Source organism: Falco cherrug, chromosome 3 (genome assembly GCF_023634085.1).
Source record: "Falco cherrug isolate bFalChe1 chromosome 3, bFalChe1.pri, whole genome shotgun sequence".
Taxonomy (NCBI): Eukaryota; Metazoa; Chordata; class Aves; order Falconiformes; family Falconidae; genus Falco; species Falco cherrug.
The window spans coordinates 84,401,568-84,426,310 of record NC_073699.1 but is presented as its reverse complement, the minus strand read 5'-3'; the positions used below and the strand labels follow the sequence as shown (position 1 = coordinate 84,426,310).

General features: G+C 38.4%; 1 protein-coding gene across 9 annotated transcripts in view; it reads left to right on the top strand.

The window, feature by feature from the left end:
* Positions 1-24,743, top strand: part of CTNND2 (catenin delta 2) — a 680,681-nt gene that overhangs the window by 565,407 nt on the left and 90,531 nt on the right. For all 9 annotated transcript variants that reach the window (XM_055705594.1, XM_055705593.1, XM_055705599.1 and 6 more), the window contains 2 exons: positions 12,552-12,669; positions 16,654-16,839. In XM_055705594.1, the coding sequence (XP_055561569.1) occupies positions 12,552-12,669; positions 16,654-16,839 (304 nt within the window). The remainder of the gene's footprint in view (positions 1-12,551; positions 12,670-16,653; positions 16,840-24,743) is intronic.

Below are 24,743 nucleotides of genomic sequence, written 5' to 3'. Positions count from 1 at the left end.
AAAGGGGCAGGGGTGGGGGCGTTGTTTGTCCTCTTCTTTCACTGCATACAAGTGCTTTGGTTCAATTTATACAAAGAATCAGGATGAAGTAAATACAGTAACATAATGTATACATTTGCAGATGGGAAGCATAATAGTGCATTTCTTGGCAAAATGAATGACAAAGTGGAAGAAGAGAGCCTGCTATTCATGCAAGAGTTTCATGAGCATCTTGAGGCACCAATGGGAAGTTTGAATTTGGTGTTTAGTTTAACAGGAACAAGTGAATTGACTCAAAGGGTATGTCTTAAAATGAAAAGGGAAAAATGAAATCTTGGACAGTAAACAGTCTCTGTCCCCTAAGCAATCACTGTGACATACAGCAGAGTCAGGCACTGAGACAGGGCAGCGTAGGGTTTTGTAAGACGTTCGTTTCGGCAGGAGAGCCGAGTTGTCAGACACCACCCCTGGGGTATACACTAAAGGGGCAGAGAGCATTGACAATAGTGCTAGTAGCAGAGAGTGTTTGTTCATCGTTTTATATGGCATGGACTAGGTGGAGATAAGTAGGGTTGTAGTAGAGTGATTCCCTTCTTTTTTTACAGGTTATTTCAAGCAGCAATGATGCACAATGACTCATTAGGCTGAAGGGCACGCTAGAGGGTCAGTTCTTTCATCATCTCTCAGTATGCACATAAAGCCGCTTGGAGATATGATGAAGTGACATAATATGAGGTAGGATACACACTCTGGCAATTTCAGGTTAACGGTCATGAAAATAGGACATGAACATAAATATTTATTTCTTATGCTGAAGGCACATTTAGCCAAAGCATACGAATTATAATTTATTATGCATCACATTATGTTGTTGGTTTGGGTTTTTTTTACAATTAGGCAATTTATGATAATGAGATTTTTTTACAGGTATTTAGCTTTAAAAATCATAACATTGTGAGTGGGAAGCAGCATAGATACCTTGATGTTTTTAATGGAGCTAAAGCATAATAAGAAGAAAATTGAGGGGAGAGATTGTTCTAGAAATAGTAAAATGCAATTTCACAGGAACAGTGTCGTATAATGAATTATGTGACTAGAAAGAAATAACATAAGCAAATAATAAATGAATTTTGAGATGCCTAACTGAAAACTGTGAAGTGCCGGTAATATAGACCATAAAACAAAAGATAAAACTAATACACTAGTAACTAGTCTAGATTAGGAACAGGGAGAAATGAGAGATAAGACAGCATTTCTAAGGATTTTCAGTTTGGTAGACAAGAAAGAGGCCTCTCAAGTTTGGAGAGAGACTCTAGCCACACAAATGTCCATAGCAGTCAGTTCACCGAGAGTACCAGTATACACACAGTTGAAAAGCATTTGACTACTTCTCTATGATATGCTGCAACTTAATTTATTTCATTCAAGAGTAGTGTTTAATACTTTCTGATATTCTAATGAGTGTTCTGCTTTGTGACTTCTTACCCTCGGTATAAAAATTTGTAAGTAGCTGATGAATGAGATGAACCTAATAATGTAATGAACCGATTGGTGTTATAATTAATTGTGCTCATTTGATTAGTCAACAACCAAAGCTGTTTTACCATCCCTTCTTCTCAAGGCTCTGCACTGATAATGTTTTTTCAAGACTGTAAATTAGATGCAGGAAGGCACTTGGAACTCAGATGTGACAGGGAGATTGCTTTGTAGGTTAGGGGAATCATATGACTTAAACAATCATGATCCTGTTTGTTTGTTCCTCCACGTTGATAAGATTGCTTATTACAAGTCATATATTTTTTTCTGGAACCTCATCTTTATTCATAGGATTTTCAGACTGTTAACTCTGCTCAATATAACTATTTACATTGTTTATGGTCTGATTTGGGTGATGATCTTTTTTCACTTGATTCTAAAACCAAAGCAAAAGAACTGTATAACTTTCCAGTATTTTGATTTAATAAGACCTGAGAGAAAGTGCATTACTAGTAATACTTGTAAATGTTTCAAACTCAAGGGCACATGCAAACAGACTTACTGAGCTTAGGTGCCTACTGAAGTGTGTGAGAGGAATATGCAATATATTATAATACCTGAATCAAAACTCTTTGTTTTGGCTTAGTGAGAACAATGTAAATTTAAAAATCAGCATAACAAATGCAAAAGTGAAAATTAGAACATAAAAAATAGATATTTTTTTTTGTCAAAATGGAACCCAGAACGCAATTATTTATTTTCATACTTGTACAGCTGGAAAGTCACATCTGAATTGTCACTTAGCCCAAGTAGAATGCTTGTCTAACACAGAGTAAGAAACCAAAGCGACAGTGTCGTGAAATCCTGTCCCAAGTTTTAAAGTAGTTTGCTTTCACAAACAAATGCTATTCTGAGTTAATATCTATGAAATAAGTTCTATTTTTCTTTTTTCTTAAGACACAGCTTTCATGTTTGCATAGGCACGCGCTCACATTGGTATATCCTCAAGCTAGGAGGAGGTATCATTTTATCTTGTCATCATTTCAAAGCGTCTACTTATTTGGGAATGTAATTGTCCACCCAGTTTACTGTAAGATAACTGGTTTTATACCTAAGTCTCAGATACGTCTTTTTGCATCATCTTTTAGAAGGAATTTGACAGTGGTGCCACAGGGCTTTTTACTGCACAGGCTTGGTTGTCCTCAACTGAATTCATGTGACTAAAACTTTAGGAGGTCCTTCAAATACACAGCCAATGCATCTATTTGGCATATGGACTTTCTTCCTACGTAACAGACTATTCAGTGGATATTTAAGCTGCCTGTTTTGTGTGGGAGATTGACTCCTTCATGTTTCATTTGTACATATGAACCAAAAAGGAGACCCAAGTAATAACATCAGCAAGATAGGGAGCTATAATTTACTAATTAAAACACACTTTTCTTTTATAATGAACAGTTAAGAGAATGAATGGACAACAGTTGAGACTCACTGGAATACAAGACAGTCAATTGACTGAGAAAGTTTAAATACAGACACTGAGCTTCAGGTCACTTTCCCTTTTCCTTCTGTAGGGTAGCACAGCCGTATTCTTTCAGCAAAGACTTCTGAGCGTGTTGGAGACCCATTTCTAAGTGCCTTATTAAAATGGAGCAGACAATGACTCCAGAGAGTACAAACTCTCAGAACTTCTTGGGTTCATAATTTCTTGTCAGAGGGAAGAAAAGATCACAAACTGGTCCTTTAAGAAAGCAAGATACTTAACAAATAAACTTCAAAAAAGCATAACCCAAAGTCTGTTTTCTGCGGGTTTTGGTGGCAGTTTTTTCCTGATTCCAAAAACTATACTTGTGAAACTTTTCCACAGATTTTATATTTTGGGAATTTTATTAAATAAGCAAACTGCTCAGTTTGCGAAAAGCATCATGCTTATTTTTAACTGTTTAGTCCTTTTCTGTTACTCCAGGGACAACTATATCTTCTGTAGCTAGGATGTTCCTGCTAGGACTAAACAATTTCAGGTAGAACATCGAACTAGGTCAGGAATGCATTTTGGCCCCATGTTGGATTCTGAAGTTGAACTTTTATCATAATCAGCTCAGTCATTCAAAATATTTCTGAGCGTATAGAAAAGAGGCTCATCTGAAAAGCACATGAGCTACATTGGGAATAAGTCACAGGGGAAAGTACTGTCAAAACCAAGAGTTTCTGTTCTCATTTGTTAACACTAGTTTTTCTTAAGCTAAAACAAGGTCATATATACCAGAGGATGGCAAGAAATTTCACACACAACATGAAGTTGGCTAAATTACTTTTCCAAAGTTTCAGGTATGAAAGAAAATCTTCTTCCCCAGCTCTTGTGTGTGTTAAAATTTTGGCTGAACGAGAGTGATTTTTCTTTACAAAATGAAAATCGTATTAGAGAAATTACATTCAGAGGATTTCATAATGTGCTCTCAGTAGTGTAAAACGTGCTGATAAATACAGTCAAAATAATATTTGTAAACACTTAGTAAATTACTGTCTTTTACAGGCAGTCTATATTCCTTTGGTGCTTATTCTGAACTCTAAAGCATTTTGCTTGCTTCTATTTAGGTGTGCTTATGAATGCAGTTGTAATGCCGAGTTTTTCCTGAGAATATAGCCTACAAAAAATGAAAAGTGGAGTGTTGTTTTTTTTTCTTGTGGAAATATTTTGGCTAATGCAGCTCTTGGAAGACAGAGGCTTTCCCACAGTGCTAGACAGGACAAGTACAGACTTCATCTTTTAGTAGAGGAGAAAAGTATACATAGAAATGTTGAACAAATAACCTGAATTTTAATACTTTAGAAACTGCTTGAACAGGTAATGTAGAGGAAGGCAATTAAGAACATCGAAACAGAGCAGTTTGTAAGCATTTGAAGAAAATAATCTGATAAATAAGAGGTAGAATGAGGTTAATTGATAACCATTTATGTCTGATCAATGACTTTGTTCTAAATGAGATAACAATCTGAGCAGGAAAACGCAGAAAAGAGGAGAGGCAACTTTACAATGCAGAAGCTTCTGATACATTATTTTTGAGTTCACACAGTGACCAGCGTGGGTAACCAGGGAAGAAGTTAGATCAGTAATGCTTCCTCAGGGTACGCTCCTGCAGGCCATGCAGTCCTCTGGGTGCTGGCACGATGCCTGCATTTACCAGCCTCAGTGGCATCCTTCGCCATGGATTTGTTCTGTTGCTCTTGCGTCCATGAAAACGTTAAAAGCTGCAGTATCCTGGGGCAAGCAAATCTGTAGGTCAGAAGTGCCTGAGCCAATGCTGGAACAGTCAGTTCAGGTGCAGGGAACAATGTGGTTGTACCAGCGTTTGTGTTAAGTTGGTCAGAATTGCACACCACAATAAGGACAGTGTGTACAGTGGCATACTCTGTTTAGTTTACTTTATATTTTTGCATTATATGCCTTATGTCCATTTTGCTCATCTGGCTGCTGCTGAGTATCAAGCTATCTCTTAATGGATGGCTGTGATGATTCCAAGGTTTCAGTGATCAGTTCTGAGCCCAACATACTGTAAATACAATCAGGAATAGATGAGATATTTTTTTCCATGTACGTCACTACATTTATGTACATTAATTTTAAACTCCTGCAGTACTTCCCTGTTAGCACTTAACTTACTACTCTGAATAACGTAGAATCTTCAGTAAACTTTTCATTTCGTTGTTCATCAGCTGTTTCTGATAGGTTATGAATAAATCACTCCACTGGTGACTACTCTCCACTGTAGGAACTAGCCATTTATGTCCTATATGTTAACGATTACTCATGCATCTTCCCATGGTTGCTTATTCTTATTAAAGTACGTTTGTTAGAGATCTTGTCAAAAGTCTTTTGAAAAGTGAAATAAATACTATAAATCAATCTGTCCCTTATCTAATGTGCTTATTGCTTATGCATTTCATCTTCAAAGTACAAAAGCAGCATTGTGAATCAGCCCTTTTGAACCCCCCTAGCATATCCTATGTCCACTATTTCTGTATTTTATTGCTATTATTTATAGTTTATCACATTTTTCAACATGCTGTTGGTTTTACATTCTTCCAGTCCTAAAGGACCAAAGGAGTTTAAAGTGAGAGGCTGTATACCATGGTTATGGCACAGTTAGGTAACAGTGAACAGTTCAGATGCTGCCATTAGAGATTCAAATGTTGGCCTCCTAAGATGTGCAAAGTGCTATTGACTGAGTACAGTGTATGTTGAAGCAGGATTCATGGTTGAAGTATACTTGATACTTCTTATTTAAATTCATACAACCTTGTGCTTTTTAGTGGAAAAGGCAGCCATTCGAATGCCTTAGGATTGCCCAGTTTACTGTGCTCCCTCAGATAAGGGGGAAAAAGGAAAGACTGCTGAAAATAGAAGTTTGCTTTGCCTCATCTCTGGGTTTGCTTCGGTCCCTGAGCAAGAGTGAGCAGCAGTACGGTACGTGGCTGCTGGCGGAGGTGACCGTATCACACCACACCTCACTTGTCTGCAGCAGGTCTTCAGCGTACATAGAGCTCCATTTGGCAATGGTACAATTCTAAGGTGAGAAAAATGTCTTCACATTGACATCTTTAAACTGTTCCCATTATGACCTTCAGAGTCTGCACCATAGCAGCTTCTTCTCAAGGGAAGAAAACATTTTCTGAACACACTGTATATGGTTCTGTGCACTGTATTTAAATGGAAGTTGCAGTTCAAATTAAAACGCATAGCAAAAGGGGAGGAGTGGAGTTAGAATTATTTTTGTGTCTTTTATATAAGACAATGGTTGATTATACCATGAACCCTTACTAAAAATACTTTATGCCATAAAATTTTGTTTGGTTTCATTTGTTTTTTTAGGGAGACAGTTTCTTTTATGATATTTATTGCAGCTTATGTTCTTTTCAACCACTTATCGCCTCAAAATAGATCACAATAGCTAAAAATTATGTTAGAAGTCAATTGCTTCACAGATCACACAGAGCAGTCATTAAAAATAGTGTATTTACCCTAAGGATTGGACATGCAGAAGCACAGCAGTAAAAGCTACCTGTTGAGTGCTTGACTTGGTAGGCTAATTGCTCTGATGTTTTGAAAATGAAAAGTATGGCTGAATAATGAAAGCTAAATCACATTGTCATAGCATTTGATGGAAAGGTTAATAACCAAGACTCTATCCACATTACACTGTCAGATGTTTCTCTAAGTACAAAGTATGCTTTTAAAGTTAAATGAATACCTGAGAGATAAAGATTTGCCACCAAATTCCTTGTTGATATAAAATAGTCTTGCTTCTTTACAGTTGAGCTGTTCTAGTTAATAAGATAGAATTTGCCCCAAAAGCTGTGTTATTCTTAATCCACATGCAGGACTGATAAATTATTACTCCTGTGAAGACCAATTTATACATAAAGAAGGCAATAACTGGTACTAAGAACATATATCAAGAAGAAATCTTGCAAATCTTGCTAATACTGCATTGAACTGTCATTCAAATCAGGCAAAATTGCAAAGAGGATCTGCAGCAGTTGCTGAAAAATCTGGTTTAATTTATGATTACTTCCAAACAGCAAGCTGATTTTGTAGTCACTAAAAGTCTAACACTTAGAAACTCCTGACAATGAATATGAAACATCTCATGTTTGTTTATTTTTTGTCTCACTGCTTTGTTTCAACTTTTATGTTGTCAGGCAAATACCTACTCTTATCCGCTCATTTAGTTTTCAACACTAAGGGATGATTATAAAAAGTCTTAGTGTACAAATAATGATAAAAAAATTAGGATTTGTCTAAAAGTTACAGTAGCAACCATAACTACTACAGCTCGTCTATTTACTGTATGTCCAATGGCTGCACTGAATACTTCCAGATAAGCCAATGTGATTCACGGTCCACTCCATTATAAAAAGACCTTAAAATTGTATAGTTGCCAAAGGACTGCTGATGACTGTGAGCACACTTGCTGGGTATGTGCATGGTGCTGGTTGCTTCTTTTTGCTGTCTGTGTTACTGTATTAGACCCTTGCAGCAGTGAGCTTGAATGCTTATAGAAAAGTACACAGAAAATGTAGTAGATAATCTTACATGATCATCTGCTACATTGCACACCAGCTTACAGTACCATCACCATTGTCTGCAGCCTGTGATGGGACTGTGGGTGCCAGCTTGCCACTGAGACAAGGCCCTGTCCCTGAAGGAGAAGGCCTAGTCAGTCGGACAAATAATAATAGGCAGCATATAAGAGAGCACATATAGAGGAGGCCAATGGCAAGGATTTGGGTTTTTCATATATATATGTGTGTTTTGAAGATGAGTGTTCAGTGCATCAGTTGCAATTCAGTTATTCATTATTCTCCTGAGGGCTTTTCCCTTGCTAGGTATCCTCAGGGAAATGTAAACGTAAGTCCTACAACTTTAATGGAGTTTTTTGAATTCTTGGTTTATATAAACTGTACCTGCTGTCTGTGAAAAATCTCTTTTTTTTGGTGGCTATTATAACAAGCAGAGGGATGAAGAAGATAGAGGCTGTTGGGATTAGTCCCTCTTACACAAACGTTTTGAAATAAAGGTATGCTTTGGACACATCAGAAGTTTCATACCAAAGATAACTTCTGCATACTACCTGGTCTAGGATATTGTCCTTCCTGTGTCTGTCCTTTCTTATATCACATCAGTCCCTAGCAAAAATGTTACTTATACTAGATAATTAAACATGCTTTCTCTTTGTGTCATGGGGTTTTGAGAAAGACTCATCTCAGTTTCATCTTTGCTAAATACAGATTATTTGTTCTCGATAATTATCCTAGGTGACTACAGAGAGAACTGCACTCTGCAGGCAGACCTGTAGTTGGTACAGGAATGGCCATACTGCTTGATGTGACCTCAGCACTCCCAAGGAGGGCACTTGCTTCTGTAGATACTGTAATTCTGTCTTTGAGACTTGTAGAACTGCCACTGGGAGTAACATTAATAGTTTGCTAAATATTCCCACATCCAGAGGGCATGTCTGTCAGCACACTGGCTTTCTAGATGATCTTTCCCTAGAATTCAATGTTTCTCCCCTGGATAAGGCAGGTAAACTTAGTTATCCTATAGTCATAAGGATATTGCTCAAAATCTACCACCGTTTGTATGAGCACATGGAAAATGACCCCAAAGGAGTAAGAAATTACGTGGCACCACCCATCTTCTTCTACCTCAGATCCCACCAATTATACTGAGTAAGTAAGGTAAGTGCCAGAGCTGACAGGAGTCAGGTATGTGTTGCACAGCACATTCCTTTATGCCACATGCTTCATATCCATAGAGCAAGGGATTGACATTTCTTATGTGTGTTTGGAGGAGCATGCCTCCTGTTAGTTACCAGGTGATGACATGATAGCTGTGATACATCTTCCCTTAAAACTGAAGCTGGATTATTGTAGTTCTCTTTCCATTCCTAGATTATTAGCAAAATCAGCCTGCCATTTGTTCATAAAATAGCAGTTTGATGAGCCGTGGTCTGAGCTCTTGTTATGCCCATCTGCCCTTCGTGTTCCTCTCTTGAGAAGAAGCTGTTTACGTTAGCTGGTTTTTGGAGGTCTGAGTGGGATCTTCTGACTAAACTGAGAGTTACTCTTCAGCACTCTGTATTCTTGGTATCCGTGTGTGGACTGGATTCCCTCTGAAGTTAATTAGATTCAAAATGTCAGCCTACACCTCACATACACCCTGTGAGTAGAGCTTCCACAAAGAATTAAAATTTACCAGATGATTCAAACTTTTGCTGGGCTGCCTTTACAACAGAAAAGTTGTTTTGGTTTTGGTTTTTTTCCTGAAAACCTGTGGATTGTATCTCCACATTTCATAAAATGTGGTTTCATCTGTTTGGAGACTGACAGTGGAGTAATACATACTTACTTAGTGGGACGTTTTGCCAACAGTAGATAATACTAATGCTCGAGTTTAAGGTTTGCACACTGACCTGTACATTCACAAGTGACAAACTGTGCCTTACTTCTGTCACACTGACAGCTACAGCGTGTTCAAGTTGACAATGAGAAGTAACAAAATTAAGATGACAGCATGTTTTCTTTAACAGCTCATCACATAACTTTGGAATTTGCTTCTCTTTCACAGAATTACATAGCCTGAACATGGTGATATTAGAGATCTTCTGTGAAAGATCTCAGTTAACAATGATCTCCTCAACAGAGGTGAAATGGGATGCATTTCTTTTTAAATAATCAAATTATTATTTCAGCTGAAATGTTGCTGCAAGGTTTGGATTTGTTTTGGTTTTGAAGCTATTTCCCATGTAAATAAATACACCGAAGCTGGGGAGGGCTGCAGTAGCTATGAGTCAGTGCAGAAACTACAGAGACTTTTAAAAGAACAGGAAAAGCAGTCATGGGAATTCAGTATATCCACTTCTTGATTACAAAAGCAACTGGAGCATAATGGGGAAGGATGATGAACAGAAGAACTGAACTTGACAGCTCCTCCACACAGGGCAAAGAATGCATTGTCTGCGCAAGATGTGCCCCTAGTGTGTCTGTATTACTTTGTATAAAGGCCTCATATTCTTTGGCTGGAAATGCGTGAGGCAGACAGCTCACAGCTCAGGGACTGTAAGGTTGTCTGCATTGCTGTCTTGGTGAGCAGGAGTTTCTGGTGAACTTGGAGAGGAGCTGAGAGTCTGCCAGTCTGCAGGCTCTGGAGAGTCAAGGTGACGTGCATTTAGCCATGCTAGAGAGACGGAGAAATCACCTTAAATAAAAAATCAGGGAGAATATACATCTCTGTTTCTACCAGTGTCTAAGTCTATATATTTTGAAACCTTGCACTCAGTACATGTAACTGCAGAAAATGAAGAAGCCTGGACACGTTATGTTAGTACAGACTGTTAAATCTAGTTCTGTTTAAAAGGGAGAACACTTGCACAGCATCCTTCTATTGAAATTTGTGCAGTTATTCTTTTAGGGCTAGATGCAGCTCTCTCTCTATCTTTCTGGAGGGTAGAAGAGTAGAATTTCAGATAAAAGAAGTCCATTAATCCCACTTGCCCTCACAGCCCACCCTGCAATGCACTTTTCAGATCCATGACTCTGCTTTTCCTAGGTGTGCTGCCCTTCTGGAATTTCAGGTGGAGCTGTTGCCTTCAATAAGGGGGCAGTCTACTCAAAATACACTTTAGGCAGGGTCCCCAGCCCTGTAAATACAGGGCACAGGCACTGTTTTGGGAAGACCATGCTCTATAATTTTACCTTCTAATTTCTGTCACCCAAAGGGAAGTCAAAAGTTTTCCATTACTTCAGAGGGAGAGACAGTGGAAGACTTTTTCCAGTTGATGCGCTCCAGACCCCAGTTCCTAGATGACAGAAGAAGGTTTCCCCATGAACTGGAGGAGACCTCCTCATGTGTTGCTCTTACAGCAGCAGAGAGAGGGGGAAGAGGTATGGAGTTCGGGGGCCGGAAGAGCAAGACAACACAAAACTTGCAAGCCGTTGTGAAGGGCACACTTCTGATGTGTACTGTGGGGTGAACTGGCGAGTCCCAAGGAGACGGAAAGCATGAATTTGTGTGCTAGGGAGATACAGGAATTCATTCTAGTGCTCCTGAGCTGCATGTTTTTTTTGTAGGGATGTCTGCAGAGGTGAAGGGAACAATATTGAATTAATTGGGGCAGCTTGTGGGTGAGAGAGCACAACTGTAGTATACAGAGTATAGATGGAAAGTCGTGTGTGTTTAGGGAGCAGAATCAATTAGGAACCTGCACTGTAGGGGCTGGGAGATTGTCCAGATTCAAGATTGTTTGATGAGGAAAACTCTTCGGTGCTTTAGGAGAAGGAAAATGTTTTGTTGTTTTTTTCCGCCCCCCCTAGATGATGGGGAGGCTGAACAGGATGAAGTAGGTAGAAGCAAAGACAGAACTGAAAGGAAAACTATCCTTAAATCGTCTCACCTTCCTCCATCTAAAATTCATTCCCCACCCCCACCCCTCCAGGATTCTCATTCTTTTTCCATCTTTAATGCAAAGACAATTGAAAATGGTGGAAGAGGAAGAAAGTGCCTTGCCTCCTTTCCAAACCAAAGGGCTAATGCTCTCGCTTTCATTTCCATACATCAGCATTAAGTATGCAGGGCTGTGTGCTCTCTTCTGTTCTTCCTTTGTATAAACTTTAGTAGTGGGGAGAGAGGAGCTACAAATGAGCCATCTCAGCAGAGGATTGTCTTCCCCTACCAAGGAAAACTATGTGAAAAGTTTTGCCCTTATCCTGAGATTGCTAATTCACCCATTTCCAAATCAAAAATGCTATGCAAATTTGAATGCAGTTTTTCTCAGGGAGACTTGATGTTAGCAAGTATAGGTTCTATTTATGTATGCTCATTCATACATATTAGTTTCTTCATATATCAATATTTTGAACTTTATGACATACAATGTTATGTAGTAGATTTTGTTTTAATTCCGGTTTTATAAATGCATTAAGAAGGCCCTCTGGCCCTGTCTGAGGAACACAATTGTAAAAAGCTAAGGTTTTAAATTTTGCAATGCAAAACAACTTGTGAGTAACAACATAAAGAGAAGATTGCGGCATTAATGTTCTCTCAAAAATGAGAGAGAAAGGGAAACCCTGTTTTTTATGTTATGCTTTGATAATATTTTTTCCTCAGGTTAAGAGCCCTAACTACTGGGCTCTTTAAATCGTAGGAGATTTCTTTGGCAGAACCTCTATAGACTTTTTAAAGTCTGATTTATATGTACATATGCACATTTTAAAAACGCTTGCTCACTGCTATAAAACCTACTTAAAAAAAAAATAAAAATGGAGAAATGATCAGCTGCTCCAAATTTTAGTAGGCTGAGAGTCTCCCAGCTCCGGCGGGCACATGCTGCTTGGCCTCTCAGCCCCTTCCTGCGGTGGACCTGATGACTTCCATTTGTTCCACTCTGTGTTACATTTCCTGAGCTCACTCACAGCTGTCTTCATTATTCACAGCTCTGAACTGATGAAAGGAGAAAAGAAAACCGTTGTTTTATCTGTATGTTAATTGCGAGAAGGTTTCTGGAGGGGAGGTGGTGACTCTTGCTGTTGCCTTGCAGGAATGTCAGCTCTGCTGGAGAGGAGGCCCGCAGAAGAATGAGGGAGTGTGATGGCCTGACAGACGCATTGCTGTACGTGATCCAGTCTGCTCTGGGGAGCAGTGAAATTGATAGTAAGGTTTGTCGTTTTTGTCTTTTCAGGATCAAGAAATCCAGGTATTCAGGGTGCATCAGGACTGTAAAGTGACAGGAGTTTTTAAAAAATGTGTTGTGAGGGATGCCTTAGCAAAACATAATTCAGCCCATCTCTTCCTTTTTCTTTTCCTTCTGTTGAGCTGTGTATTTTTGTGCATTAAGTATTGCACTTGTGTTGGCCTATGTAGTCTGCACAGGTAAGCATGTCATCCTCTCATTTGAATTACTAAAGGAGAAAATATGATACTGGTTTAAGAAGAGCAAATATGTTATATTCCATGTCAAGTTCCTTACCTTGCTCTGCCAGATTTACCTTAAAATTGATTGTCAGTACCCAGTATGAGACCGAGCTCATAACAGTGAGGTAGGCTTACAAGGCAAACAGACAAACAAGCAAAAATTCTGGGCGATTAATCGGCAGGTTTGCAATACAACCAACAGTGTTTGCTCATTGAAAAGGATCAATGAATGCTTTCAATAATAACTGTTTTAAGGTGCACTTCTTTCTCAGCTTCACTCCTCTAAAGTACTACAATATGAACATGCTTCTGCAAAGGTGAAAGGCACTGCCTAATTAAAAAGACGTCCTGCATTTAGAAATTGAAGGTTTGTAATACTTCACCGTATACCAAAGAAGAATAAGGCTAGTTTCAAATACCTTTTGCTTTCAGTATATGGTGCTAAATTAATTAGTTGCTGCTCTAGGGCAACCTTGGTCCATTTGCAAACCCCTAAGAATCACAGGAGAACAACCTTTTACGTCAAGTTTTAAAGCCCCCTGGGTTTATATTTCCAGATGATCCCTCACAGGTGGTTGTCTGTGGACCTCTGTGGTTTATAGATTGGAGAGGGATAATCTCAAGAACTCTCCGGTCGTTAGCCTGAACCAAATATGTGAAATTTGCCTATGAATTCGGGAGAGGAGAGAGGAATTATGAGAGGTTTGTAGCATGGGGTGCTGAGCTAGCAGCATGTTTTGCCTTTTTAAAGGAGAAAAAAAAAAGGGGGGGGGCAAAATGCCCAGCAAAGCTCACAACCCATTAGTCTATGATCAGTTTTTCATTAATAGAAGGATTAGAGGAGGCCTGCCCACACACTAAACACCACACTTGCAGCAGGGTTCAGGGCAAAACTCAGCTGATGTCTGCAGCCAGCTAACTCCCACCCCTCTCTGCCACCTCCTGCAGAGCAGCCCCCAAATACGGGAGCATTTTTAGCTTCATTAGCTTCGGAAGAGCTGAACAGGGGACTGTTTAAAAGCTCCCTGATTCAGCTTGCCTACCAGAAAGGAGAAGTTGGGCCTCTTTGGAGCAGACCAGGAGATGGATAGAGGAGGATGAGGAAGGTAGTCAGTTTATAGCCAATCTGAGCTCAGCTGCTGCTTTTTCAGCAGTTTCTTTGTAGATGATCCAACTTGTTTCAGGATTTTTTTACTGTTGAAAAGGCTAAATAAGGAGCATAGTTATGATCCCTGTTTTGCCTATTCTTTTAATGTAGACTCTTCTGTTTATACTCTAATTTGTAGCTGGTATGAGTTGGAAAAAATGCAGGCTAAGTCATAAATGAAGGAAAAACTGAAGAAATGAGAAGAAATCTTCTTTGTACCTTAATAGTCTGAAGCTCCTGTCTAACAGATTTCTAACTGTATGACAAAGCAGTTGTGCAGCTATATACAAAACACCATGGTGTAGCCTCTTGCCTTGCATCTTTACCTGAAAGTAGAGTATAATTTTAATAACATTTAATATTTAAATAACTACACCATTTCTTAATCTAGTTTCAAAAAATAGTGCTATGATAACAAAAAATTGATTTTCTTTTTTGATGTTACAAGTGTTGTTTTCCAAATGCCATGACAATTTTCCTATTAGATAATTTTGTAATAATGCTAGTGACTAAAAACTGAAGTACTGAAAAACATGTCCCTGCTTTTGCAGACTCGGAAAGACGATGGGGACCTGCAGAGTTGTTAGTAGTCATTTTGTGTTGGTGAAGTTGAGTGCATAAATCTTAGCAGCATTACAAGCATTTTAACAGCAATGTTTCTTATAAATGTGTGATAAAAAGCTATGCTAATTCAAGTTAAAATGTTAAAAATGAGTGACTTAAACATAGTTACCTGATGAAATTTCTGTTCACAGTTTTAATTTGATCTATTAAAGTAGAAAGGCTAGTGAAGTCATATTTAGCTCTCTTACGATGAAACTGAAAAAGAATTGAGGAATAGAAGGACCCCTGAAGTTCAAAGGTACAAGTCAAGAAGGAGTGAAGTCTCTCCAGATGCATGACTAGAGCCAGCTTTCTTGGCTTGTGAGAGTTCACCTTAGTGAAGAAGGTGTCAGTTGCATTTGAGCCTTGGAAGTTTGCTTAACAGTTTTTAGTGTGAAGTAACATCCTCACAATGGGCTCTGCTTAGCTGTTTTCAACATGAGACTTTCAAGTCCAAAAACAATTATATGTAAAAAGGGGAGTTAAAATGTAAAACCCCAATCCACAAACGCAATCTTCAATTTCAGCTTGCTATGGCTGTGCAGAAGTAACTATTAGTGAGACTGAATAGAATTCACATATGGAAATGTTAAAGAAAAGTAAAATAGGAGACAAACTTCTTAAAAAATTGATGGCCACTATGAAGTCTGTAAAGCTTTCAGATATGAAAGGTGCACTAAGGACACTTTCTGCACACCCATATATATTACTGTACATGTGTTTATGTAATTAGCTGGAGATGTCAAATTAGTACAAGTGTATTGTGAAATTTCATCTATGTTAAAAGATAAATAAATATTCCTGTGTAGATGAGTCTGAGTTCAGTATCATCTCTGAAACTTAATGTCATCGCAAAAACTGTGTGCCAACTGCATACCTGGCGTAAACTCATGTGGTATATGAAAGTAAATGAAGCCCCATCTGTTTGCCTCACTGGTGAATATGTCAGAGTAAGATAGAGCCGAAAGCCTCACAGTCATTCCATTCTGGGTTAATGGAGCAGCAGAGCTGGGATGTGGTGACTATCACTTTTTATCTCCATGGAGCATTAGGAACAGTTGAAATAAATACAGATAGATACAGACTGGCTTTTTTAACTGTGCTTTCCCTGCCTCCAGAAGATTAAGCTCATATCCTTCTTATTAGGGACAGTCAAACCAAATTGAACCAGCTAAATGAGTAGGCTTCAAGTAAGTCTAAACTGAACTTCTTTTAGACTTGCAGAAATTATGTTGAATTACCAGTGAATTTTCCTCCACTGGGTCTCACTCCATTTCTGGATTCCTTCCAGCATCTTCTACAGAAGGCACAACCTATTTAGGGGAACAGATGAAAGGGAAAGGCTGCCCACAAGGTATCTGCAGCCTGGCTAGAAGCAGTAAAAGCAGCAAGACTCTTAAGATTTCTAGTCTTACTTCTGGGACTTGAGAAACATCATCTGTTCATGGTACAAATACTTGGGAAATGGAACTTGGATCCCATTTTTTCTGGTAATTTATATAGACCTTATGCCAGAAAAAGCTTATTTCTGGTTTAAAAAAGAAAATACAAATCAGACCCGGAGCCTGTTGCCATTTTCTGTTTGTAGCATTTTCTATTCACTGAGGTGGGAGTTCGCTGACATTCTCTGTGTGTTCATGTTCTCTTGATCACTTTTTACCACAGCTTCTGTTTTACATGGGGCTCCAGGATTAAATTAAAAATTACAATAAGAAAACACCCAGAAAAATACTGTCCAGACTACTGATTTCTTTCCATAACAATTTCTAAATCTCTTAAGCTACAATTACTTGAGGATTACTCAGAAATGAGCAGATAAGAACTGTGCTGAGAAAATGTATGTGCTGAGAAAATGTATGTGCGAAGATCAATGATACTTTTTCTGCTTTGTATACAGACTGAGCAAGGGAAGAATTTAACTTTTTTCTGGGGTTTTTGGGGTTTTTTTTGGTTTTTTTTTTTTTTTCATGCTTTTCAGACCGTTGAAAACTGTGTGTGCATTCTGAGGAACCTCTCGTACAGGCTAGCTGCAGAAACATCTCAGGGACAGCAGATGGGAACAGATGAACTTGATGGATTACTCTGTGGTGATGCCAATGGAAAAGACGCAGAGAGTTCAGGGTGCTGGGGGAAGAAGAAGAAGAAAAAGAAATCACAAGATCAGGTAATGAAAGTTACTTGCAGCTGCATTGCAAATAGTTGAAGTGCCCATCATTTAAAATATTAATAATTAATGCAATGTATTAGAAATAAAGTGCATGATGCATAATATACAACAGTTGCCTTTGTTAATTAGCTGAGTACTTAAAACTGAATATAGCTGTGGAGTAACAAAAGTTGCACATCCTGTGGTGCACCAGGAAACTAGTCATGGGTACACTGTGAACGCCATAAAAACTGTAAAATGCTCAGGCTATTAAATGAAGCCATTTGTAATGAAAAGTGTAGGTCAACATTCAGATGTAATCCTGCGTGTAGTTTACACTGTACTCCCACACAGCCACGTGTGTGTAGAGAGGCCTTGCTGGAAGCAAACATCAGACCTCTATTTGTATACTTACTTTTTCAAAGTTAGTCTTGTTCTCTGGCTCTGCATGGTAAGAGAAAACCATACAGGTCTGAATCAAGCAATATGAGTGAATTTTTAAAAAAGCATGCATGTTTTGATATATTTAACATCATTACCAAGTAAAGATTGAGAAGTACAATTCTTAATTTTTACAAGAAGTACAAAAAAAAAGTTTCCTCGAGTTATTTGAGGTGCTACAGGTTTTTGTTTAAGTGGGTTGACTTTCAAAGTGTATTTATCTCCTTGTTTTCCCATTAACAACTTAAAATTTCTGGAACGCTGATAATGATATTATGGGAAAGATGATGTTGTATCAGTACATATGCTAAATAGCAATGAGAATGGCTACTGATTCATGAACTTGTTCAAATGACCTGTGCTGGCTGCAGGTAGTTCTCCAGCTCTTTCTAGACTTGGCTTTTCTTTTGCCATTTATTTCTGTTTTGGATTGCTCAAAGAAAATATGCATTTAAGTAAGCAATTAGATGCACAGGGTATTTGAGTAAATTATGTAAACCACTATTGAAAGTATTCCTGAATTCATAAAGGTAAGTTGTATTGATGTGGAAAAGTTACAGGAATATTAACAAGCTAACGTTCCGGTGCTGAAAAACACAGCGCTCATGACTAGTAAGATTTTCATTTCACATACTCTTCTAGTTAAACACTAGTCATCAGATAACTTGAATTTATTATGGCCTCTTGTTTGGTTTCCTTTATTAGGCTACAGTGAGATAAAAAGTGCCAAAGCAAACTGATTTTACCCCAAAAAGCAGTCATCATCCCTGTTCCTGAATTAACAGTTCCCACACATTGCACTTGCAGTTACTCAAAGTGCAGGAACAAAAATAGCATGTCTGGATATGAATGGGTCATACTGCAACTAACCTTTCCCTTCTGGTGCTCTGTTTACCAACACGTGCATGCACACACACTATATAAAGTCTTTTTTAACTCTTCCCTTTATATGCCTTCTGTGATTTCTGGATCTCAGGTTCATACTTGTAACTCTGTACCACTGAGTGTTTCAAAGTTCCTGTTAGACTTCTTTGTACTTTTTAAAGGTTCCCTATAAAAGATTTTTCTCTTCCTCCAGGCCAAAGGACTAATCTCTTTTGGCTGATTTCCTTTACAATATACTTGTTTCTGCCTGCTCTAGATAGCCTTTTGTCTGATTCTGTGAGCGTTCATTATCAGCATGCAGCATGAAAAGTCTTTTCAGATCCACTTGTGTTTGTTTAATGGAAGATTTTAATGTAATTTTTAAAATACAAAGAAAAGTAAAACTATGCACATATTTTCAGGTTTATGTTCAGTGGGCTGTTCTGTGGCAAAGGAATAAATTTACTCTTTCCAGAACTAATTTTGTGGTGCACTGGACCAATTTGCCTTATAAACGTTAGAAATATATTTTTTCTAATTATTTTTTTCTTCTTTCATCTCATTTCCTTTAAATCTGGACAGCCTTCCCCATCTTGCCATATACCAGTTCTCACCTGTGGCTATTATTCAGTTGAGCAGTTTAAGGGAGCCTTGTGAGCCTTCTGCAGACTATGCTAATCTCACCCCATGATCCTTGACTATGGTTGAACATACTTAACTTTGTAAAATATGTTACCAAGTTAACTAGAGTGCTACTAAAAAATGTATCTGAGATCTGTCATCAAGATCACCATGCTGGAAACAGGTCTCCTAAGTTACCCTCATAAATGGAAAAGAAAACCAGAATATTTTTCATGTAACTGTGCCTTTTTATTAATAGCGTAGAGCTTGATCCCTGGCTCAAACTGGGGTAAAGATAAAGGTAATTTTTTGTCGAGTTATTTTGCAAAAATGACTATGCAAGTATTTTCAGTTGGCTTTCTGGAAACCACCCAGTCCAATTATGTAAAATGAAAAAAATAACACTTATTCCTTCTTTGACTTTGTCATTGTCCTGTTTTTCAGGACCCCAGTAGATTCGCATCTCTGAAAAGCAGGAGTAACTGGGAACCCAGATGATTTTCTTCTTCTAGTCTGTGTTGCAGTCCAGAATGCTCAGGTTACTGTTCCTGTGGGCATCAAGAAAAATCTAAATTCTTTTGTGGTTTGTTGAGATTGTTTTTTTCCAGGCAAGAATCTCTAACAAGAGGATCACCTTGTGTTCCTCAAGTTAAGAGTTGACCCAGCTAAACTATGCTCATCAACACTTTCTACAGAACACTTTCACATGTCGTTTCACTATACATTGTCTCCCTATGTGCTGACTGCTGCCCTATTGCACATATACATATTCTTTTACAGTAATCCCATTGTTTTTCTGCAAGAATTTTAAATTTTTCCAAGTAATGCCTTTCTTTCATAATCTCTTTTCAATTGCAATGCTTAAGCTGTTACCTGCTGCTTGTTCTGCCCCTCAGAACAGATCTTGTGCTCTCTTCAGGATGCTATTTTTAAAGTGCTCATTCCTTTATGTGCCTCAGCAGCAAAGCTTTTATGCTTTGAAATATCTTGTAATATCATTCTGAAGATCACACTCATGATGGACAGTGTTTTAGATGTAAATAACGAGGGCATACCTATGCAATCTTCAAAAGATGCAGTGATGTACAGCATCTAAAACACTGAAAGCGCTGCACACCATGGATTTGGAACCTGTGGAAGGAAACCTCAAAGAAATGGAAGAGAAAGAAACCGGAGTATTCAGTTACCCAGATGCCCATGAAGAGGGCATTAAGCTTCAGGCTGCTTTTAACAGATCGTTCACGCTAGACCATACAAACCTAGTTTTCTGTCAGAAAAGTTCTTCACAAATGTAAAAACAAATATTTCTTTGGGCTCATTATTACTGTCACTTACATATACACAAAGTGGAGTTCAGCCCCGTATTAAAACTCCAGTCATTAACCTGTGTGATTCCTTTAATATTTGGAGAGTTATGCCTTGCCGGTCATGTGAAGCGCAGGGCACAGACACATCCCTGGAGCTGCAACTCCTCACTACGGGGAAGTAATTCCCACTTCTGCAGCCTGCTGGTTTTATGTACCCAGGAAATATGTGTTGAGGGCATAGGTATTGTTCTTCTTTTGACAGTGCATGGAGTTCTCATATAATAAAATGGACTGTTTCAGTCTTCCTCAGAAGATAAGGTTTACCAAACAGTGTCAGGGAAAAAAACATTCAGATTTTAGTGAATGCAGTTACGAAATTTTCCTTTTAAAATATACTTCTTCAGTCCTTTACTCAGTTTCTCAGGTATGTATTTTCTTGAACTCCTTCTGAAGTGACCACTGTGGGCATTTATGGGGTTGTCTTTAATCTTTAAATAAAGTTTTAAAAAAATTAAGTTTTCTACTTATCTAAAAGCTAATTACAGTAGCAAAACTACTGTAATTGGACAGGTAATACCAGATGTAGCATTTTAGATGGTGGATGTTGATGAAGTTGCAGTTTTGTATTTTAAAAAAAAAATCCCATACGGAGCTAAGGGAGTTTTTTTTCTTAAACTGTAAAACAGGAGAAACCTTCTATAACATTAAAGTCACTTTCTCATTGGTTTTCTCTGTAAAGAAAGTAGTAATTATTTTCATTGGTTGATGATTTAGGAAACAATTATCCCTATTTCTGTACATTATATTTCAGCTGTAGTTACACATAAGTTACTTGAGGAGGAGAAGAGACCTGAGTGGTAATATAAAATGTGGTTTCCTTTGAAAGGCCTTTTAAGAACCAATTGGAATATATTTTTTCATTAATGACGTCAGTTGTCTATACCAATGGCAATTTCTCTACATCTTGAAGTCAAATAAGAGACATTTCTCTGTTCAGGTCATAGTTAAGTCTAATGACATTTTTCAAATGACTTTACTTAAAGAGTTCCCTTAGGATCACAGGAAACAAGTGTTCTTCTCATTTCAGAATAAAGGTGGTTGGTGTTAAAAGAACCCACGGTCATTCTTCTCTTCGGCAGTTTACCAGAGCTCAGACAGGTTCCTGAGGTGTATGCTTTGTCATACAAGTGTAATGCTGGAAGAGACTCAAAACTTCCAAAGATGTGCAATAAAAACTAGGTATAGCATTGGTATTACCTATGGAAAAACAGAAAACAAAACTTCTGTGAAGGCCTCGAGAAAAGTGAGACTCGCCTGACTATTTCTGAGACCCCAAGGGCTGTAATTCCCTGCTGTCACCATTGTTATATCCTCTCTGCTGCTTACCTGTGATCAGCTGCTACTGAGCCCTCACCCCACAAAGCCCTCCAGCTGGTGAGGTCTTTGTCTCCAACTAGGACATTGTTAACATTGACCTCTCTGCCTTGTATCATGCCACTCTTCAGATGGAAACTATTTTTTTCCATTGCTGAAAATTTTATCCCTGATGTTGGCATGTTCACTGCTGCCAACAGATTTATTCTTTGAGCTGTACAAGAAACAAAGCTTATGACAAAAAGCAGTTAGAGTAAATAAGGTGTATGGTCCAATTTCAGTGAAAGAATCAGGGAGTTGTCATTAATCCTTATTTTATTTCTTGCTATGCAGCCTGTTATATACACATGGCAATATTTAGTTTATTTTCCTTTCTTCACTGAGAAGAAATGAGCTGACTTTTAGGCTTTGCAGTCCTCGTGAGTTCCCCATCTGTGATCATTCTTGTCAACCCAGAATCTAGCCCAAAATCTGATTTTTGGTTGGAAGTGACACTTTTGAAATGAGCCTGACCTTTCCTTTCACTTTCTGTCAGGACCTTTAAGGTATAACAGCAACGTTTCAAGTTATATATCATTATGAATTGACTGGCACACCTCTTTAGCATGCTTGCTAAATGGGCTGCAAATTGTTCTATCCAGGTAAAATAGCAGGTTTAAGGCAGTAATATTTCAAAAAGAATAAAAAATTAATCTGTCAGATATGCTTTTTCATGTGGCAAGACCACTATTTTATCAGTACCGAGTGATACCAAATTAATAAGCACAGAAACAGAGAAATTGAGGTTTCTCCTCATTTAGCTAATAATCCTAACTGAGATTAGGGTTGAAAGGCTGTGTTGCCAGTACATTTGTCACAGGAAGGATATTACTTCCACTTGTTGCTTTCTTGTCTTGCACAGTATCATGTATGACCAAGTTGTTTTCAAAGTCAAAACTACAGGGTTATTAAATATAATTTGTATTTGTTGATTTGTGGAATGTAGTGCAAAGCCCATTAGCTTCAGTTTCCTGTGGAGTAGAGAGGAGTGTAGAGAAGCAGATATAGTTAGATGCCAAGGACCCTTGCCCTGGATTGAATTAATCCTGTTTTATTTGGGAGAGGTGTGGTTTAAAGTGAAGGCAAAATGCATAAATAAAATGAAATTATTTTTCTTAACTAAGTATAATAATAGTAAAAATTTGCATAAAGCCATTGATAAGTATTTTCAGAATGTAATATATAATCTGAAGTATAATTTAGGTTCATAACTCAGATTAATAATAAAGATTCAAAACCTTGGAACATTCTGAAAGCATTCCAAACATATTTCCCCAAATGGTAAACGTTGTTGCAACAAACTGGGGAGGTTACTGTTACTTATGCAATAAACTATATCCAGTAATTGCCCAGTTTTGTTGGGACTCCATGGTGCTGGACCACAGCAGCTCTGCCCTCTCCCACCCTACTCCTCTTGTCGCTGTGTCAGTAGACACCTTCATTATATTCACCAGCTTTCTTTAGGTCTGGATGTCTAAACTGAAATTTGACTTGATGTAAACAGTGGCATTCCTGCCTCCAATGTATCGGCTGCATGTATTCCCATCACCCCTTAAAGCAAGCTCTGTGATTTTGATGATTTTTTTTGTTGTTGTTGCTTAATGTTAGATTTCTGCTCTTGACAACATTGCCAATGCACCTCTTGCACAAAGGCTTCCAAAAGAGGTTGTTGGACTGACATGCCTAGGGACAGCTGCCATAGACTGCCACAGCCACTAAGATATGCAGGCTGAGAAATCGTTGTCCTCTTAAGGGTCTGTTAGTTTAAAAGTCTTCAGCATTTCAAAAGTGCTTTTGGTGATCCCTGTTTAGTTGCTGATACAAATTTTGTCAGTGCTGCTGTAAAGAGCATCGCTACAGCATTATCAGACTACCTCAAATGTCTAGGGTCATTGGAGAGAGATCAAGAAGGTTTTAGTCATTGCTGGGTTTTGTTTGAGTTTTTTCCTGATTTTTCTTTTTTTATGGTAGTGGTATTTTACACATCCTAGAGAAAGGGAAGTACTCGTATTTAATAAATAAAAAGAAAACACTGTTGTTTTGTTACCACAGGAAAGCCCATTGTCATATGATACTCCTTATAACAAACCCCACCAACCTGAGGTTGTTAGTACAAAAACTAAAATACCTCTTACGGAGTTGAAGCTTTCCCTGCTATTCAGTACAGTCACACTATAAGAAGTGAAGAAATGAGAAAGAAGGCAGTAGATATCTGTTGTGTGGCACAGGGGAGCATCTTGATGGGTGGCATTTTTCTCCTCTGAGTTCCTTAGTAATGTGAGAACTTTGGAAACTTTGTAAGAGTATTCTTACTCTCAAAAGTCTGTTGTTCTTAAGGATCTTTATATTTGGCTTTTTATTCTTCTTGACTTTCATCCCTGTTTTTTGCACCAGTTTCAGGAAATGAGAGATTTGTATCTCACCCACATAACAGTTTGTCAGCTTCAACCATAATATATGTGGGTAATTTCAGCTGAAGGAGGCAAGCCTGGAAGGAGTATTTGTTTGCGACTTTTTTATCCTCCTTAGCATAAGCTAGGAAGAGTAATTGCATGGAGTCATCCTCTTTTTCAGAGGCTCCTACTACCTCCACAGCCTGTCTCAAATAGACCTTACTGATCATTCTCCATGGTCTGCAACAATACAGTAATCTTTCCAGTAATTCCCTGGGTAGAGTTGTTTAGCATGCTGCCTTGGTTCATTGATATTGAGCAATGTGAACTGCAAAGCAGCTTCTGTCATGCCTCAGCCACCATTTGAGAAAATGGACATACTGTGTGGGGGAAAGTACTTTTTTTGCTCAGGTAATTGATGTTTATATTTATGAAATATAAAATCAATAGGTGAAGATCAGCTCCTTTGCAAGAGCATCTTTTCTGACCTGTATCAATCCTGCGTGCCCTGCAGCAGTTGGACTGTACAGCTGCAGGCATTGGTTTCAACTATGCAGAAGACGCCAGAAGCCATTAAGTCCTACAGTGAAGGGTTAGCTGAGGTCAGGCATGCAGGACCAGAGAGGAACTGAAACAAGGAGTATGTGACAGGGCATGGTTGCTTGCGCCCTCTACCTCCTAGAAACTGGCTACAGTTCTGTCACTATTGCACAACATTGAAGAGGCTACCATAGAGACAGCACGTATGTTACGTATAGTTGGTGGTGACACTCTCCCTGTGCATGCTGCTCAGGTGTTCTGGACACACACACCACGTCTGAAGAATAGTGCAGGTCATTATCCAATGTCACTGGATTTATTGTGCCTTCACTGCATATGCATT